This window comes from Lissotriton vulgaris, chromosome 3_1 (assembly GCF_964263255.1).
Source record: "Lissotriton vulgaris chromosome 3_1, aLisVul1.2, whole genome shotgun sequence".
In the NCBI taxonomy this organism is placed as follows: domain Eukaryota; kingdom Metazoa; phylum Chordata; class Amphibia; order Caudata; family Salamandridae; genus Lissotriton; species Lissotriton vulgaris.
The window spans coordinates 1,563,594,267-1,563,614,672 of record NC_141689.1 but is presented as its reverse complement, the minus strand read 5'-3'; the positions used below and the strand labels follow the sequence as shown (position 1 = coordinate 1,563,614,672).

The following is a 20,406-nucleotide window of genomic DNA, read 5'->3' as shown; positions in this document are numbered from 1 at the left end:
CAGTCTTACAATGACAATCTGTTCTTTAGGACTCAAAACGAATTTCATGACTCCAAAGATAGCACAATAAAAACACAAAATGATCTCGGTTCGAGTGGCTGAACTTAAAGAGCAACTGCCACTTGTGTATGTAATTCATACTCTTGGTCATCAGCGAGTGGGAGTTCCCGCTGTTGGCAATAGTTTGGTCGAGGAGGCCACAAAGACAGCAGTTTCAACATATTTGGTTGCAGCAGTTACACGTTCCAAAAGTAAGATTGATGATGACATCTTGGCAGCAATTGCTGCTACTGAGAAGGGAAGTAAATATCCTAAGGAGTTTCCTTCTAAGTATTCTTATCATTTAAGTCCTGATAAAGTTCCTTATGTGAAAATACCAGACATTGGAGACTGATTCCCAACACGGACCGCAGGTAGGTGCGGATTACAGCTGCCCATGAAGGTGTTGCGTCCGCACATGCGGGCGTTTCGGCTTCTGTATCTCAGCGACAACTTCGCTTTTGGTGGGGGGGAATTTATAAACAGGCGTGTGATTATGTCCTTCAATGTGACATTTGTCAGCAGATCAATTCCTCGTCTGCTGCGCGTCTGCCCCAAACACAGTTGTACATTTCCAATAAACCACTTGGTTGTGTTTATTTGGATCACTGCAGTCCTTTCTTCTCTGATACTGCGTATAAGTACATCTTAGTTGCAGTTGATTCTTGCACGCGCTTTGTATGGTTGTGGCCCCACCGGAGTGCTGAGTCACGAACTGTCATTAGAGATTTGCGTGTCTTTGTGGGAATTTTTGCGTGTGGCACCTTCCATTCGGACCAGGGTCCAGCATTCGCCTCTAAGGCATACAAGGATGCCATGAGTTCATTGGGGGTCCAAGTCAAATTTCGTCTCCATAACGACCTGAGGGTAATAGTGTTGTGGAGCGAATGAACCGTGATTTAAAGCAATCATTGACAGCTAGGGTTATAGGTACCGGCAGGAACTGACTCGCCCATCTCAATAGAGTACAGCGTGCACTTAATAATCTCTCTAGATGGTCTCTGGGTGGGCGGACCCCATACTAGATGCTCTTTGGTATCAAAATGTTCGTTCCGGACCTTGAAGGTCTAGACCAGGCGGCGGCTGCTGCCCCCTTTGACGCAGATGAACATTGTAATGTTTTACAGAATCTACAAGAGACGAGAGACAGTCTTGCAAAGGAACACTTGCCCTCCACATCTGATGCTGCGTTGCAGATTCCGGTAGTTGGCTAGCTACCCTGAGTTGGAGAACTGGTCCAAGAGAAGAACAAGAAAGAATTTGGTCCCTCATATCGAGCACCAGTTCCTGTACTTGGCGTGCAGGGCACAAGAACAGTAATTTTACCACCGCTTCCAGGTTGAAAAGAAAAAAGGTACCTCTCTATTGACAATGTCAAATTACACAGAGTGGCCGATTCTTCTTAGTAGGACTCCTGCGGTCTCCTGTCCATCAATACTGAGAAATTCTGTTTTGGCTCCTGCCCCTAACAACAGGCCTGACGTTGCCTTTGAGATGCCTGCAATTTCAAGTCCTTTATTGAATACCCCACCTGATGCTCAAATAGATGAGACTGAGTATACGTACCACACAGACTTATCGATGCCCGATTTACGAACCTGTTTGGCCACTGAGTCCAGATTTTCATTTGACACTAATTCTACCACCTCGAAGTCCCTTTAAAACTTTCTATTTTTGCAACATGGTTTAAAAAAACATTTTTTGATTCCTCCATGGACTTACATTTGGTTAGTACCTTTTTCAATTTTTTTGTTCATGTCAATTGTATTTGTGGTGTATTTTTTCCATCTTGTGAAGGGACACTACGTTGAAGAGAGGACTGCTATTCGACATATTAATGGAAAATTGGCACCCCATTCTTCTTCACAAGGATTGAAGAGGGATTTGAGCTTTGTAAACATTACTGCTTGGCCCGTTTTAGATGGGATTGTATGGGATGATGTTAAGTTTCAAATCCATGGTCCCACAGAGGTTATTAATGTCCCGAATGTACTAAGAGTTTCTATGGGGGATGTGATTAAACAAAATATACGCTCGGATGACTGGGATGTTCAAGCCGTAGAGGTTTTGTTTTCAGATTTGAAATATTATGCTGCCTTTGATGGTGAGGATTTGTACTTAGATTCTGCTAATTATGGTGATCTGTTCTGTTATCAACACTATGGCAATCACTACCTGCATAAGGCAAACACAAGGAGGAATATGGTTAATTATACACAATGGAAACATTGCCCCGGGCCTATAGACGGCAGCTCAAATTCTCTTTTAAAGAGATTCACTTATTTTACTGATTCCAATCAGTCAAAACCTAATGCATTTTATTTTAAAATGACCGAAAAGTCCTCTTCTAAAGTTAGAGTGACCCACACTAAATTATTATACTCCAAGTCCTTTCTTGACCAATTGGCTATTGGGGGCTATGAACTGTGGAAGGATACTATTGATCTTAAATCTGTTTGGGGTTCTAAAAGTTGGCAAGTGCAAGGCAGAGGCTTTGCATTGTGCATGCCTCATCCCAAACCATATGTTGTTTTTGAATTAGACTATTTCACAAACAACCTGCTTTGGATTAGCTAAAACAAAAAAAATAAATGCTCCTTTTTGAGAATTAGAAAAGTACCCGGGTTGGGATAATACCACCAGTATTTCTATTAGAGAGTTACACACCCTGTTGCTGAATTCTTCTTCTAACATACCCAGTTTGGATCCTAAGGGTTGGCTGTTGTGGCACAGAAGTGCATATTCTTGCCAGCATTGTTTTCTGGGTTTATGCCCTGGCTACACACAGGTTAGGGCGGATCCCCGTTTTGAGAGTGACCATTCTGTGACTACTTATTCCATGGGTAAGCTGTGTCAGAATTGGCTCAAACACTCCAGTTTAGCGTCAGTTAAGCTTCATTTGTCTAAATTGACTGACTATGTTGACCTGAATGACTTTGTCAAGGGCCCTGCTTCTTGCAGATCCAAAAGGTGGATATATGCGATTTACAACAAAGTTTGGAAACTGTCCCAAATTGAGGCTGCTTCCCGCTTAAGAGCTATAGATCAAGATAATTTAGAAAAAGTACTAGCAGTTGTAGATAACAGCATTAACACGCTCTCTTCACGCATTTACACTTTGGATAATATTGTTTTGTCTGTAGTGGATATTGTGCAAGAAGATGTCTCCATTTAGTACCATGGGCAAAATCAATTGCGTTCTATTATGCAGTTTGCAGGGACTTTACAAACGTTAAAGGCTGGGAAGGGGCCTTGGGACTATATGAACCCGTCCTCTTTATTTGCCCCTTTAAATTTGACTGACAAACAGCAATTTAGGTCTATGAAAGGTGAAACTTTTTCTATGTTACATATTGAAAAGCTTGAACGTTTGCAGTTTTCTGTGGCAGAGACAAATTCTGCTGTGTGGCTCGTACATAGGCTAATAACATTGCCTTTCCCTCTGTTCAAGTTCGAAGCTTCTATGAAGTACTATGCTATTGGCAGGTATGAACCTCTGGGTACCAGTTATCTCCATGAAGCTTGGTCACTGCCATTTACCTATAGGTGCCTGAGGGAGGGAGAAAAGGTTATTTGAATGGTGAAGATTGCACAACAACCCCTGATCACTCAGTGTTCAGGAATATCCAATTGCATGGCTCGTGTAATCAAAATGCGCCTAATTTGGCTTGTGTCTTGAAAGGTACACCGACACCTGCTATCACACCCACGTTCATATTATTAGCAAACAATAGTTATTTACTTTTAAATAATGAAGATTGGTGTGGGATTCTGGCAGGAATTCCTAGCATCGCTACAGTCTCCCAACGTATAGTTTGTTGTAAAAACGTAATGTTCCCTCGTCCACATGGGAAGCTGGATGTTTCCATCTGGCCGTCGATTCCGACCTTTAAGGCAGAGTTCAACAAGATGAGTCGAATAAGAGCTATTTTGTCCCAGAAAGAAGTCGCCCTTACTTCTGCCCGTGAAACGTTTGTCCTTCATGTGGCAAACACCCGCACAGCTCACTTTTTTAACATTGTTAGTAGTGGCCTTGTGACTTCTTTCCAAACTATATTCGGTGTTTTTCCCGCCATTTTTTCATTACATTTTCTCCAGCCTCTTTGGTGGATTTCCCTTGATGCTTGCTCTAGTTGGCGTAGTACTTCTACTGCTTTACTTATTTCAGAATGGATGCACATCCTGTGCCACAAGACGATTTGCCCCGGCTATTGCTGCTCCGCAACCGAATGCTTAATTTCTATGGAGTGCTGCCTCTTGCTACATTGAGTGCAGTTTATGGATTATCGCTTCGATTTTCCTTTTTCACATGTGTCCAGCCTTTCTTTCATTGCCTGAGTTGCGAGTTCGAATGGGCTCTGGATTTGTGTCTCTGCAGTACGGTGTCTCCCAAAGCAGATTATGATCAACTGATGAGCCCCTTAGTTGCGTATGAATTGCTTTGTTCTGGCGGCAGGATTATGGCCTTTGCAGCGATGCATGGAGTCCTGGGATGTTGGAATATTTTTGCAGCGGCGCATGAATTCTTGGCACGCAGTTAAATTGAAGTAAATTCGAGTTGTCCTCTGATGGTACTAGAGGCTCCGGTTATTGAGGAAGATGTATGTTCATTCCCGTTACTAAATTGGATGGCTGAAATGTTTTCAGATGAGAACAATTACTTCATGTTGGAGGCTGTGCATATACACTATTAGAGTGATGTGCATTTCCTACACTCTCTCTTTCACAACTGGAGTCACATGTTGGACATCACATTTTTTGCTATTTTCTTTAAGGCCTATTGGCTTTACTATGCCCGAAAGTGACTACTAATTTGAGTTTTTTTTTTTTCAAATTCTGAATTTCACTCCCGTTTTTTACATTATGGCAAATTTGAATTTGATTCTACCTCTCGAACTTGAACTCTGCGTTCCTGCTTTGCACACATTTCTTATCCGTGCTCCGATCAAGGGAGGGTGTAAGTGGGGTTGAGCCTTGCATTTCTACAGTGTTAAGTTAACATGTGCTTATTAGAAGTTTAAACGCCATTTTAACTTTTTGCTTTCTTTTGCACACGGCACACACGTTAGTTATTGTTTCACATTAAGCTGAGAGTTTTGCTTGAAATGAGAATAAATTGTTTTTCCACATTGCTAGACTTGCTTTGTAAGCGCAGTCTGAACAGTGAGTGCCGAGGCCTTCAAGGTTATCAACACTGTTGCTTTTGTTCGAACTGATCAGCACACGTTCTAGACATAACATATTTGCAGCTGTGGACAGCTCAGATACTGGCGCCTTTAATAATACACTGTGTAGGCATGATTGAACACACTTTGAGAACTTTCGTATGCTGAGAGCTTGTGCAGAACGCAATTTGATTCACTCCTGCTAAACTCTGAGGTATGGGGTCGCCTATGCAAGTCTGAAAGACCTTCTGTAGTTATAAAATAACCTACTAGCAAGGGAGGGTGAAATATAGGTATATATTTAACCTGTTTCCATTTAGCATTATAACACGCTTTCTCCCTTTGTATTTTATGGAATAGTAACTAAGCTGACAATTTTATTTCTTATCATATGTCAGCTTGTATTAGCTAAGATGCTGCACATGAGATCATGGCGTTGAAATAAATATTTTAAACTTGCTTGTGTCTCCCTTTACTCCCTGTTCTGGAATGAGAGTATAACGAAAGAGTGGTCATGTTTCTCACCTTACCTGAGGTATCCTAAGTTGCATGTTCTGGGTTGTCTAATCATTGGTGACTTTGCTATAGGACGAGGAGCTAATGTGACACGAATGCTAGTCTGGTAGGGCATTTTGGGTACCAAGGTGAGTTTTGGCACACCCTAATTCACGGAGGTCCTCAGTCTCTGTGCACAGTTCTGTGACTGAGCAGAATCCCTGCAACAAGACTGGATCTGAACCTGGTCTCCCGATCCTGGTGCCCTGTGAGAGAGGAGACACCAGACTGGAGCACACTAGAGGAGTTGGCAGCTGGGGGAGCTGAAGGGCTTAAGCCCCCCCCCCCCGAGTGGTTGGGACAGAGAGAAGAAAGGAGGCTACGACCTAACCCCTCTTTACATCATCAGGTCTTTGGAAATTGCTACACAATCCGTGCCCCTGCTGGTTGCCTCTCAACCCTAATGGGAAGTCTGAATGCTCCAGGCCCTGTGAATTACTGATTTGCCTCATTGACGCAAGACTCTTGGTGCTTGACGACACTCCTGCGCCTGACACAGGAAAGTGGTGAACGCAGCAGTGCCCTTTGTGCATACCACACCCAGGAAGCTTAACAAAATGGGTAAGCCGGACAAGTCACAGACTAAATTGCATTTAGATCTCCGGAAGACCCCCCCAAGATACGTGAAGGTGGGGCAACTTCGTAGGGGGCTATGGCTGGGGACCTAGGGAAAGAAGAATGTTCTGATCAAAAAGAGCTACTTACGACCTATGAAACGTAGTCTCACGAAGATTGATGGCTAAATAGATGCATTAATGTTCAGAACGGACCAGATGCACAAGTTACTACTTGTGTAACGATATATCTCTAAGAGACATTAGTTAGTGGTAGATTCCTTACCTTAGAATATCCCCAGGCATCAGACTGGATCCGGACATTTTTGCGTACCAATACCCCTGCGCGTTGGTAGGCGTAGTCTGCGGCTCCGCGTCAGTCGTCGGCGTTGTTAGCGCCGGAATGACGTTGTCTGAGTACTTAGACGCCGCCCATGCGCGCTGACGTCAGTTCTGAGACACAGCTTTTCCGCGCCAGATACGCAGAGCCATGATAGAACCAACACTGGTGCCGTGAAACTAGGGCCCTGAAAGGGGATGACCTTAACCCTAGATATCTGTTCGCAGAACGGGGAGGATGGGTGGGCCGGTAAGGAATCTATCACTAACTAATGTCTCTTACTGATATATCGTTACACAAGTAGTAACTTGTGCATCTGAAAGAGACACGTTAGTGATAGATTCCTTACCTTAGAATAGATACCCCAGCAATACCAACCCCGGTGGTGGGTCTGCGAACCAATTAGTCCTGGAGGACGGAACGGCCAAAGAAGCCATCCCTCAGGACTTGACTGTCCAGGCAATAGTGTCTTGCAAACGTGTGCAGCGAGGCCCACATAGCTGCCTGGCAAATGTCCTGTAAGGGGACTCCTCGGCCCAGGGCAGTTGTTGTTGCCGTGGCTCGAGTGGAATGAGCCCGCAATCCAGCAGGGGGCTCCTTTTTGGCCATGGAGTAACATGCCTGAATACACAAGATAATCCACCGCGAAATGGTCCTCTTGTGTACCGCCTTTACCTTCTTCGCACTCACGTAACCAACAAAGAGTTGGTCATCCACCCGGAACTGGTGTGAGCGATCCAGGTAATAAGAGGGCACGTTTTGGGTCCAGACGGTGGAGCCTCTCTTCCTCTTTCGAGGGATGCGGAGGCGGAAAGAAGGTGGGCAAGGTAATAGACTGCCCAATGTGGAAGGCTATGACAACCTTGGGCAGAAAGGAAGGTCTTGTCCGCAACACAACCTTGTCCGGATGAACAGAGAGGAAAGGTGGAGTAAAAGAAAGAGCCTGGAGCTCACTCACTCTCCTGGTAGAGGTGATGACAACCAGGAAAGCAGTCTTCAGTGTAAGTAGACGGAGAGGACAGTTATGGAGCGGCTCAAAGGGAGAACACAATAGATAAGTAAGTACAAGATTCAAGCCCCACTGGGGCATCACGAAGGGAACAGGAGGGAACATGTGTGTGATGCCCTTCAGAAATCTATTTACAATGGGGGGCTTGAATAAGGAAGGCTGATCAGGTAGCCGTAAGAAGGCGGAAAGAGCAAAAAGGTACCCCCTTAAGAGTGCCCAGAGCAGAGCCCTGCAGGGCAAGGGAAAGAAGGAAGAGTAGAACTTCAAAAAGGGGTGCAGAGAGAGGATCCACAGCCTTTGCTGTGCACCATGCCACAAATCTGTTCCACCTGCAGGCAATATACCGACTTTGTGGAGGGACGCCTGGCTGCCAGAATGAGATCACAGACTTCGGGAGGCAAGTCAAATGGCCTCAACTGCCGCCGCTCAATCTCCAAGCTTGTAGGTGAAGACTGGACAGGTTCGGGTGCGGGACCGTCCCCTGCTGCTGCAACAGAAGGTCCTCCCGAAGAGGCAGACGAATCGGGGGATCGACTGACATGCTGAGTAGCTCGGGATACCAATATCTTTGTGCCCAGTCAGGAGCCACAAGGATAACCTGGGCCCGATCTTCAGCACTCTGGGCAGAAGTGGTATAGGCGGAAAGGCGTACAATAGACCGCAACTCCACTCGCGACGAAAAGCATCTCCGAGCGAGTGCCGCCTTGGAAATTCCAACGCGCAGAACTGATGACATTGCGCGTTCTCTTCTGTGGCGAAAAGATCTAACCAAGGCTCTCCCCATTGCTGAAAGAGGCCTTGCGACACATCCGAGTTCAGACGCCATTCGTGATCCATCGTGCACCGACGGCTGAGTTCGTCCGCCCTGGCATTCAGAGAGCCTGCCAGGTGTTGAACCACCAGGTTCACGCCCTGATGTTCCAGCCACTGCCAGAGGCGCAGAGCCTCCTGGCATAGGGTCCGCGACCACACCACGCCCTGTTTGTTGCAGTACCACATGGCGGTGGTGTTGTCCGTGAACACCTGCACTACACTCCCCCGGAGAGAGGGGAGGAATGCCTTCAGTGCTAGACGAATCGCCCGCAGCTCCAAAAGGTTGATATGGAGCTGGGACTCCGCCGGAGACCAGAGGCCTCTGATCTCCGCCTCTCCCATGTGGGCCCCCAGCCCTGGAGGGACGCGTCCATCACAACCACGTGCTCCGGGTGGGGTAGGGAGAGGGATCTGCCACTGACCCAATCGCGGTCCGTGAGCCACCACTGCAGTTGTCTCGCAGTGCCATCCGAGATCAAGACATGATCGGACAGGTTGCCCTGATGCTGGGCCCACTGAAACTTCAGGTCCCACTGCAGAGCCCGCATCCGGCACCGGGCGTGATGCACCAGAAGGATGCAGGAGGTCGGCCGTAGTCTGGAGGTGGCTGACTACCTTCTGGGGCGAGCCCGCCTTCAACAACCAGTCGTCTAGGTAGGGGAAGACTGATACCCCTAACCTGCTCAGATAAGCTGGGACCAGCGCCATCACCTTCGTGAACACTTGTGGGGCGCTGGTAAGGCCGAAGGGGAGCACGGTAAACTGAAAGTGCTCTTGGCCTACCGTGAACCGCAGGCAACGCCGCTGGGCCGGCAGGACGGGGATGTGGAAATAAGCGTCCTGCAAGTCCAACGCTACTAGCCAGTCTTCTGGATCTAGGGCAGTTAAGACCTGAGCCAAAGTCAGCATCTTGAACTTCTCCTTCCGGAGGAAGCCATTGACGTTCCGCAGGTCCAAGATAGGGCGTAGACCTCCTTTGCCCTTCTTGGGTACCAGAAAGTAGTGGGAGTAACATCCACACCCTACTGCTGGCCCAGGAACGCGCTCGATGGCCCCCTTGGCCAAGAGGGCCGTGACTTCCTCCTGCAGAAGTTGCAAGTGATCCCCCGACACGCGGTGGCACTGCGGTGGCATGGATGGAGGGGGGTCGCCTCTAAGGGGAGGGAGTAGCCCCTTCGGACGATCTGCAGCACCCACCTGTCCGATGTGATAGTGCGCCAGTGGGAGAGGTGATGGCGAACCCTGCCTCCCACAGGCGTCACATGGGCCTGAAAACTGGGAAGGTTTTGAGGCGGGTGCTGCGGAGGGAGGTGTGGACTGGCCTAGCCGCCGTCCCCGACCGCCGCCACGGCGTTTTCCACAGCCGCCACTGCGCTGTTGAACATTCTGCGGCGCGTGGCTGGCAGCACGTGTGGGGGCGCCCCTTCCATGGCCACGAAAGAAGCGAAAGGCACCCGATTGCTGGCGTGGGGCCGAGAGGCCCAAGGACTTGGCCGTAGCCCAGGAGTCCTTAAAACGTTCGAGCGCATGGTCTGCCTTGTCGCCGAAGAGGCGACGGCCATCAAACGGCATGTCCAGAAGTGTAGTCTGGACTTCAGCCGAGAAGTTGGCAGACCTCAACCAGGCGTGGCGCAGAACCGCCACCGTCGTTGCCATTGCCCTGCCCAATGAGTCAGTGGTATCCAGCCCACACCGGATGGAATAACGCGCTGCATCTCGCCCCTCCACAAGGGTTTGGGCGAGTGTAGCCCGGACCTCCTCCGGACATTGTGGCAGCACATCTGCAACCGCGTCCCACAGAGTGTGGGTGTAGCGGCCCAAGAGACAGGCGGTATTGACTGACCGCAGCCCTAAGCTTAGGGACGAGAACACCTTCCCGAACTGTTCATATCTCTTGGATTCCCTGTCGGGCGGGGCCGACGGGAACGTGGTCTGGGAATTAGAGGCCTGGATGACCAGGCTCTCGGGGGTGGGATGGGTGGACAAAAAGCAAGGGTCGCCCGGGGCCGGGCGGTAGCGTCTGGCCACGTTCCTATCCACAGGCGGACCCGTGGCGGGCTTGGACCAAGTGCCCACAAGAACGTCGCACAAGGCCTCATTGAAAGGCAGCAGAGGCTCATTGGAGCTTGACTGGTTTGAGGACCTTGGTGAGGAGGTTAGTCCTCACGGCCGCGACGGGGAGCTCAAGGTTTAGGGCCTTGGCCGCCCTCGTCAACACTACACTATATGTAGACCCCTCCTCCGAAGCCACAGTCGGAGGGGAGACAAATCCAGTGTCTGGCGTAGTGTCAATACCACTGGCCTCCCCAAGCTCATATGTCCAGTCCTGTTGAGACTGGCACTCCAGTGCCAGAGGGTCCTCAGACCCCTCCCAATCTCCCTCGTCACCTGTGTCCTGCAAAACAGGATTAGTAGACAGGGCCTCCTCGTGGAGATAAAAATCTCCAAAAGCCGACGGACTCGGCGCCCATCGGCGCCGTTCCGGCGCCAGAGTCGGACCGTAGGAACATTGGGGACGGCGTCCCCAGTGGGCGCCGGGGGCGACACCCGTGGGGCCGGCGCCGGTGAGGTCGAACCGCGACGACACGGATCCGGAAGCAGATCCGGTTAGGTCCTGTGGCGCCGAGACCTAAGTCGCCGGCGGCGCCGGGCCGAAGCACCCGGCCCGCTAGGGCCTCCAGTCGGGACCGTTGGGGCCGGAGGCGCCACGGAACCAGACTGAGGAGGGAGGGACCTCATGGCCATGAGGTACCGCTCGATCTCCTCCGGCGTCGCGCCGTGCCCAGGGACCCAAAGGTGTGGGGCAGGCGGCGGCGCTTGCGACTCCCGGAGCGAGCCATCGGTCGCATTGTGCGAGCGTCGAGGTGGGTCGGAGGAACGATGACGCCTCTCCAACCTCTCATGCCTCTTACCTGAGGACTTGGAGCCTGACGACCGGTGTCCACTCCCGGAGCTGCGATGACTTCGACCCCGCGACCTGTCACTCGACCTCCGTGGGACCGGGACCTGGACCTGGAGTGGGGCGGAGCGGACTGCCGAAGCTCGAGCGGCTTGCGGGACCGCTCCCGCCTAGCCTTCGACGCCAGGGCCCGGCAGTCGGAGCATGTGCGGTCATCCTGATTGAGGCCCAAGCACTGGCGATGGGGATCCGTAACCGACATCAGTCAGTCGCACTTCGAGCAGGGTTTGAACCCGGGCATCCCTACCGGCACCGATAGAGTCGAAGACTCTAAGTAAGAAATTATCAAAAAGATCAAAAGTTTTAGTCAAAAAATGACTAGGGGTAGAGCTTCTCCGGATCTGCGCTAGCTGGTGCGGAAAAAAGAAGAACTGACGTCAGCGCGCATGGGCGGCGTCTAAGTACTCCGACGACGTCATTCTGGTGCTAACGACGCCGACGGACGCGGAGCCGCAGACGACGCCTACCGACGCACAGGGGTATTGCTATGCAAAAATTTCCGGATACAGTCTGACGCCTGGGGATATTCTAAGGTAAGGAATCTATCACTAACGTGTCTCTTTCAGATGTCAGAGAGTGAAGGTAAACGCGCTGAACATGTAAGACACGGTTGAGCGGCGTGTCTCGGGGGCCACGAATGATCAAGTGGCAATGTCGGCTGCTCAAAAGAAATTCGACAAGCTGCTTCCTGCGCTATAGTCGAAGCCATAGGACCTGGAAGCCTGCTCACACAGAAACAACTTGGGAATAGTCGGTATTGCTGAGTCCAGTCACATCGTCAACATGGAAAGTTATATTAAACAGCTTCTCACAGACCTGCTAGGCTGGGAGACTTTCTGAGATCTTTGTTGTTGAGCGCATTAATCGCACACATGCCCTGCGCCCAATCCCGGGGGCCCAACTCCGCTCCATGATAGCACAACTCCTGAATTACAGGGATAGAAATGCTGCTCAACGAAAGGCTAGTGAATTGAAAGTGCTCTGGCGTGTGTGCCCTGAGATTGCGGGAATTACAGTACAATAGCATGCTGTATCCAGTGATGCTCCGGGTAAATTTGGACAGCAAGGTAATGATGTTCAGTGATCTGAAACTGCTGGTACAATTCTTCAAGAGAAGAGACTATGGGGTCATGCAGTCGCTCCCCTAGGACGGACGACACAGAGGCGGGGACACACAAGATAGCCCCTCGCCTTAATGATGACTGTCTGGAAGTAAGCCACCAGCTGACATTGTACACAATGTACTGGGGTAAGAGTGTTTCAACGAATTTGATAGGCCGGTTTGGGACTATTGGCGGCACTGACTGACACACCAAGCATTGCATTGTTTTAGAGGTTGCAGCTGGGAATAATTTGTATTGTCAAAACCTTTTGTACTAGGCACACACTATGTTGAGTTCACAGCCCCATGCAGCATTGAGCTATTGGAAGTGACAAGCGAGGCAACATCTGCCCCATGTGTGCTCCACATGATCCTGTTCGAGAAGTTCATAGAAAGAGAATGGGAGGGTTAGGGAGGATAGATGTATTGCTGCGTTTGTTGTGGGTATACGAGGCGTGGAAGGTGTGCAGGAAGGGGTTCTTGTTGTCCTTTATGCACTAGGCATGGCTGCAAATGCAGAATGATCCATGAGTTTTACAGAGCAATGTGTGGGGCAAGTGCTTGATGGTGGATGACCAGCAATGCACAGCGATGGGGTCTCCGGGCCTCTCGCTGCTACAGTTCATTATGTGGAATGTCAGGGAACTGAACGATTGCAGAAATATACGTAAGGTGGTAGCTTATCTACAGAGCCACAAGATGGATGTTGCAATATTGCAGGAAACCCATCTGATGCCAGGGAACGGAGTGTTTGTAGGAAGCTGGCTCTGTAACGGTAAGGCAAAGTAAGGTATAGTCTGCACAGAGTCCATTGCATCCCCAGAGGTATAGCAGAGGCTAAATTAGATAATCACTAACAGCTCTATTTGTGGTAGTGTGGTCGAGCAGTTAGACTGATCAGAGGGTGTGTTAGGCAATTATTGTATTCACTCAGGCAAGAAATGACTGCACACACTCAGACAGAATCCATACCACTTAGGCAAGGATAAAAAAGGTGCACTTATGTTTTAGTTCTAATCTAGACAAGCAGAACTCGGCACAGGTAGGTAAAATATACTTTCAAATGCAAAACTATACACAGAAATGCAATTGTAGATTAAACTGGTTTTGTTACAAGTTTGTATTTCCTTTCAATACAGTTCAGAATAATTTGAAAAGACGATGGATGACTTTTACTTAGGGTGATATGTGTACATATTACTCTGTGGGTCCTACAATACAATGGTAAGACAATTTACTGTTCAAAGCCCAGTTTTTGTTTCATACGGAAAAACAGGTCGCCACTTAGAACTTTCCAAATGAAAAACCATAACATGGGTTCATATGAAGAAAAAGAATGTTATTGGTCTGCAGATAAGCAAATAACTTACAATGCTGGGGGTCTCGGTTAAGAACCAAGGTAACCCAAGATTCAAGGAGGCACTCGATTTGCACCACCTGCGGCACTAGGGCAGCCAGGTACAGAGTGCGGAGGGCCCAATGTAAGCCAATAGGGCTAGGGGGCCGTCGGTTAGAGGCTGCTCACGAGCAGGCCAATCGGTTGTGGGAGCAAACTCCTGGGGGTAAGATCAGCACTGCTCAGGCCAACAATCAGCACAGGAGCTGCACAAACAGTGGCACAGTGCAGCCGGATGCAAGGTGTCAAGGAGACATCTGGAGCACTGTTGATTTCAATTGGGAAATGCTGCAGACTCTAGCAAGGAGGTTGCCTGAAGGCGACCACAGGCAACAGATGTAAGTTTCTTAGGGGATGCCTGCACACTGTCGGTTGGGCCACCCAAGGCCGTGGGGCGTCGGGTGCAGGAGTGCCTTTAGGCATCGGGTTTTCTTACTAGCTCCGGCCATGGTCGGGAGGACCACTAAGCTTGAGGATGCAAGCGTCGGGTAGAAGATAGAGGGAGGTCGGGGATCACAGGATCCCAGGTCAGGATCACTGGGAAGATCATGCGGTTGGGCCACTCGAACTCGAGCCATGGGTGTCTGGTGCAGAACCGCGAATCCAGCTGGATCCGGGGTTTATGTTGGGGTCTTTGGTTGAGCAAATCCAGTGCTCACAGGAGTCAGAGTCTTTTTGAGATAGGCAGGGCAGGTCCTACAGCTTCTGGATGGCTGCTGGACACATCGGGGTTTCGCTGGTTGCAGGTCGATTTCAGGACAGGCCGGTAGGGCTGGGACTAAAGTAGTTGTTTTCCTGAGGAGGCAAGGTTCAGGGTCCCCCTAAATGCTAAATTTAGGGGTGTTAGAGGGGTGTGCAAGTTGGGACCAAGGGGTCCCTTCCTCTGGGTGAGTATACCCCAAAGCTCATGCCACCCTCCCAAGTGGGAGGGCGGCATGAGCCTCTCTCTGGTTGGCTGGGTCCCCTCATCTTCAAGATGGAGGGGATTGACATATGTGCTTCAACTCACCTCCCGCACCTGAGGGGTGGGGTTGCAAAGGTGTGCACACCTCTCTTCCTAACTTGATTTTCCCACCAATTCTCCCTCTCTAAGTGGGGGTCAGAATGAGTGGGGGCAGGGTCAGCTCGCAAAGGCAGCAGGCCTTTGAAACTTCCCCTTCGTGGACCCAGCCCATCCTAGGGAGAAGACAGGACATCTTTGCCCAAGATGGGCTTTGTTTCTGGACCCAGAGAGCGAAGACCCTCTACCCAGGGGTCCAGAAACCTGTCTGGTGGTGGCAAATGGAGGGTAACTATTCAGAAACCACACCAGGGCTGGTCGTTTTTCAGGGGGCATTTCTAAGATGCACTCGGAGTGCATTTTACACTAAAACCCACAATGGATCAGTGTGGGTGTAATGGGCTGAGAGGTTTGCTACCAAACTTCCCAGGTTTCAGTAAAGCCATTATGGAGCTGTAGAGTTTGTAATGATAAACTACCAGACCATATACTCTTTATGGCTTTACTACACTTACAATGTCTAAGAATGGACTTCGGCACTGTAGGAGTACAGTGCTCAGAAAACTGTACCGTCACCTGTGGTCTAGTGCACCTGGCTAGAGAAAAGGCTCACCTAGGCCACAAGAAGGGGGCTGCAGGCATAACGCACACAGGGATGTGGGCCATGTCAGCAGTCTTGACACACAGAAGGATGCAGGGCCAGTGTGGTGGCAGGTTTTACTACGCATCCCAGAGGTGTTTTGAAATGGGTGTGCCAGGGGTGAGGTATCAAATTGCAGGCGGTGTGTGTGGACTCTGGAGGGAGGTATGTTGTGACATGCTGTTATAAAGACAATTTAGCAGTCCTCCTGTTTGAGGTTTATCGCCCAAATTATCATGAGCCCCAGTTTTATTATGCTTTGAATGACCGACTGATACCATGGGGGAGAACTACTGCATATATGGGTATCAACTTTAATTGCATCCAGTGCCTCGAACAAGACCAATCTAGGGGACCTCCTCTGCTTCCTTCCGCGGCGGCACATGTCCTCGCGGAAATAGCTGCATGGGAGGGCTTGATGGAGATCTGGTGACACAGATCTTACATTAGAGGGGGGGACACGCATTATTGATCAGTGTATGATGTCCATACTCTCATTATTGGCTGCTGTTGTGTGCCTTGGCTTCTCTCGTGCAACGCCGAGAACAGCGTTCATGTACATATTCGGATCACTCGCTGGTCCCTTTAGAGCTGGAGCACACACCGCGGGCTCCTATGTTTTTGTTGCGATTTTACCCATATTCATTGTTAGACACCACGTTTCGAGGGGAGTTGGCGAAGAAGATCATTGACTTTCTGCATTAACATGGGTTCAGAGCAAAAATCGACGACAATAAAAGGAAGCTTTCAGCCTTCATCCTTCTATTTGGCACACCAAATTACAAAGCACAACAAACAACAAGAATAGACAGATGTGGCCAAGAGACAAAGACCAAGACGTAGGACATATATAAACTCTGAGGAAGATCTAAAGTGCTTCAAAATTGCCCAACTAAATCACCATGCATGAAGGTGTAGGGTGTGAAGATTCAGGTGAGGAACTTTGTCAACTTACTGCGAACAAAGGTCCTTCCAGAGCAGAAGAGGAAGACAAGACACTGAGGGGCAGTAGTTCACAGTACCAGATAATTCTTGCAAAGCCCAGATCACCTGCAAAAGGTCTGCCTCGCTTTCCTCAAACACCAGGAATCAGAGGAAAGGGGCAGAAAGCATAATGTACACCAAAACACCACCTCAAGGAGAACAAAGATTTTAGGACTACTCATAGAGGAAACTGCAGGATGCAGAACTGACAATGCATTCACCAATGTAGCCAACAAATCTACCAATTGCAGGATGGAGCAATTACTTGTATCGACTATGTAACGCCTGCTCACCTCATCCAGCCTTAAATTCTGAAAGCAATCCAGATAACGTACCAACAGCAAAACGTTATGAGTAGCAGCCCAGCACCTCCCGACACAGAGGACAAGAACCCATGTTGCCAGTTTGTTGGCATACCACATAGAGATAGTGTTGTTAGTGAGAATGTGACTTTCTTCCCTGAACCAAACACATTATGCCTTGAGGGCCAATCAAATCTCTGTAATTAAAGCATATTGATGAGGCACCTTTGCTCTGGTGTGTACCAAAGGTCTCATATCCATTTTGTCCAGGTGGCCCCCCACAAACAAGTGAATCAGAATGGATCTCAAACATGGCTAATGTCGGTGGAGGACAGTACAGTTGCCAACAGGTTAGGTGGTTTCAGCTCAGCCTGGTTTGCAGTTCGATGGACTCTTATGGACAGATGTCATCCCTTAGTGCTGTGCCAACTGATAGCTGAGGCACCACTTAAGTGTCAAGCGCTTGTTGCACAGGAGGAAAGACATCCATAGCAATGTCATCCTGAACTGCCCTAATGAAAAGAGACGCAGAACAGTCTGCAGGTGATTGAAAACCACAAGTTGGAACAGAGAAATTGCACCCTTAAAGTGGTCTGACCCCAGAAGTAGCAAGCATACCCTCAACAGCTAATGGATGAATTGCAGGTGTTGAGCTATCCCCGACCTGCTTAAATGAGACGCAAACATGGGCACACCTTCTGTGAAGGCCTAAGAGGACAATATAAGTCGAAAGCGGAGCACCTCAAAGTCAGTGCGTGGAACACTCCAGATATCACAGACACAACCTTTGGGACGGGAGGACCAGAAGATAAATATATGCACCCTGCAAGTCCAGATACACCAATCGATCCTCAAACTCCATGGCCAGCAGGACCAGAGATAGAATTTTGAACTTCTTGTCACACCAAGTCAATGTCAATTGAAAGAGTCGAACACAAATATGTCCAGAACAGGTAAAAGGCTCCCAACATCCTGGGTACCAAAATCTAGCAGGAATAACATCCTTAATATATTTCTGCCTAAGAGATAAATGGAGGGTCTCCTTTGCTCAGGAGGGTCTACACCGCCCTGGAAAGTACCACTGAGTGACACTGTCAAACCAACTTGAGGAATGTGCAGAACCCTGTCTTGGAATGTGAGGACCAAGAGGCCTGATGTAATCAGAACATGCCCCCACTTAAGATTTCACAATTTGCGCAAAAATTGCAAAATCAGCACTTTTGTAAAAATCCCAACATTTTTACAAAAGAGCCCGCAAAATATTTACTGGCTCTGTGCTGCCAATGAGCTAGTAAAGGGAAGGTGAACAACAGGTCAGCAGGCAGCCAAGGTATTCAATTCCTCTGCCGCCTGCCTTTGAAATGCTAATCGCACCCTCCTGTGCGATTAGCAGCAGCCCACCTCACACATTTGTGTGCACGCTGTGGACTCTGCAGGCCCCTATAGCCCTGCACGCACAAGTTGTCTGTTGCCAAAAATAGCAGGTTTCATATTGTAATCTACTCTCTTTGGCATCAGACACCCTCTGGTTCCAGGTGCTGTGCTGCTGCAGACTCTGCAACGTTACAGACTGACATAGCACCTCTCCAGCAGTGACATAGCACAGGCCTTCAGTATTTTTGTGGCGGGCACATATTTTTGACCACTGCAAAAAATACAGCAAATTTAGGTTTTGGGCCACAGATTTTGCTTTTTTGGCTGCAAAATATGCCACCAAAAGCCACAAAATCAAGGGGGTCTGAGTAATGGTCCTCCAGCTAATAACAAAATCAGATCTGCATCCTCCCACTGGATAGGGATGATCGATAGAGCAAATTAAAGTGGTCCTGTAGAGGAAGGAGGACAACTTGCCTCTGCTCCAACCCCTGAAGTAGCAAAATAGATTGCTGTGGCTGCTCCCGTGGCTGAGAGGACTGACTCTGGTAAAAGCAGTGGCCCTGTGAAAGCCCCCAGAAGTTGCTGATGAAATTGGTGCGTTCTAAAGAGATTCAGTAAGCATGCTGAAGAACCGCTCTGCTAAAAAACTTCTCCATCACAGAGTCCCCTTTATCACCATATAGCTGTGCCACCAAACGGCATATGCGCACTAGAGAATTCGATCAAATACACAGAATTGTGCCATCTAAAAATGACATCTGTACCTATGGACCTGACCACAAAGACAACCACGTCTAAGCTAGCTTCCAAAGCCTGCTCGGCTGCATTTAACCCATCTTCGATGTATTAAGGAAAAGGCCCACAAATGTGTCCAAGCAGGCTGTTCAAAGCTAATTGGGCAGTCTTCCACAGTGCACAAGAACTTAGTGAGGGCAGGTGGCTTTGGATAAGTGTTATGACTGACTCCCAGAGGAGACCTTCTTCCACACTGCGCCTATGCGTTTTGATTTTCAGTCAGGAGTGATGATGTATTAGTGCCAGACTTAAGCTTTGATGTACTGGCCTGCGCAAACATGTTGAGGGAGGACTGAGAGAAACTTGGGTTCTCCCTGGCCCAGGTTTATTACATTTATCAAACTGATGGTTCACAACATGGCAGAAAATGGTTAAAAAGTTTATTTTCCTGCTGTCGCCATAGTTTCCAAAGTCTATGCCTCAACATTGTACAAGTAGAAGTGTGTTGCCAGGATGAGAACGCAGTGGGAAAAACTCCATATTTATGGGAGAGTCACAGAACGTGGTGTTTTCAAACCAGTCACCGTACATGACAGATTGAATAATACCTCACTAGAGGTCCAGGGGGAAACGTATTCTTAAAAAAATAACATACAAACTGATCCAGATAAGTCTGAAAACAGTTGACAGACCAATCTGGACAAAGCAAAATACCTCTTAAACACCAATAAGCAACTCACTTGATTAACTGAGAAAATATAACTAATCTATCATATAATGAAAATGTAAACGTCAGATTAATACAAATGTCACCACCATTACGTATGCTTATCATACAAAAACTGTGTTTTACTTAAGCAGAAGACATAAATGGCCAAAGTCAATTAAAAACTAATTTGCCTAGTCATGTCTGTTCATTGGAGTCATGTTTTAGCATAGGTTTCTTGAATAATTCTGGAGAAACAGCAAACAAATGTATGCTGTTATTAGATGCTGGCATATTGAAGCTTATGTGCCTCTCACTATTATTTCTATTATAAAAAAAAACACTCAGAAATGTCATCACAAATGCAGGACGCCACTTCTTTAACCAAACTGCTGTTGAAAGATTTCACGTACCTGGGTCAAGTTGGAGATACCCAGAAGGAAACAGATGGAGTCAAGGATGTTTGACTTGCCGCTTCCATTCAGGCCAGTGATGGCATTGAAGAGAGGGTCAAAGCCGTTGATCTCCGTTCTCTGTGCATATGACTTGAATCCATCAATGATGATGGACTTGACATGCATCTTCAAACTGGTGTGCTGACTTGGAAAAGGCTGCTTACCTGAGCAAATAAAGAAAGCATGGATGATTCAGATCACGATTAAAATTTTTGCGAGCCAAAAGTCATGCAAGGGCTCTTAAAACCCCGTCTCTGCCACGTCACATCACAACT

The 20,406-nt window shown here is 48.6% G+C and overlaps 1 protein-coding gene across 1 annotated transcript in view; it reads right to left on the bottom strand.

Annotated features, from left to right (window-relative positions):
- Nucleotides 1-20,406, bottom strand: part of SMC2 (structural maintenance of chromosomes 2) — a 380,518-nt gene that overhangs the window by 325,952 nt on the left and 34,160 nt on the right. Inside the window, exon 2 of the mRNA XM_086962048.1 lies at nucleotides 20,090-20,295. Coding sequence (XP_086818174.1) covers nucleotides 20,090-20,257 — 168 coding nt within the window. The 5' untranslated portion in view covers nucleotides 20,258-20,295. The remainder of the gene's footprint in view (nucleotides 1-20,089; nucleotides 20,296-20,406) is intronic.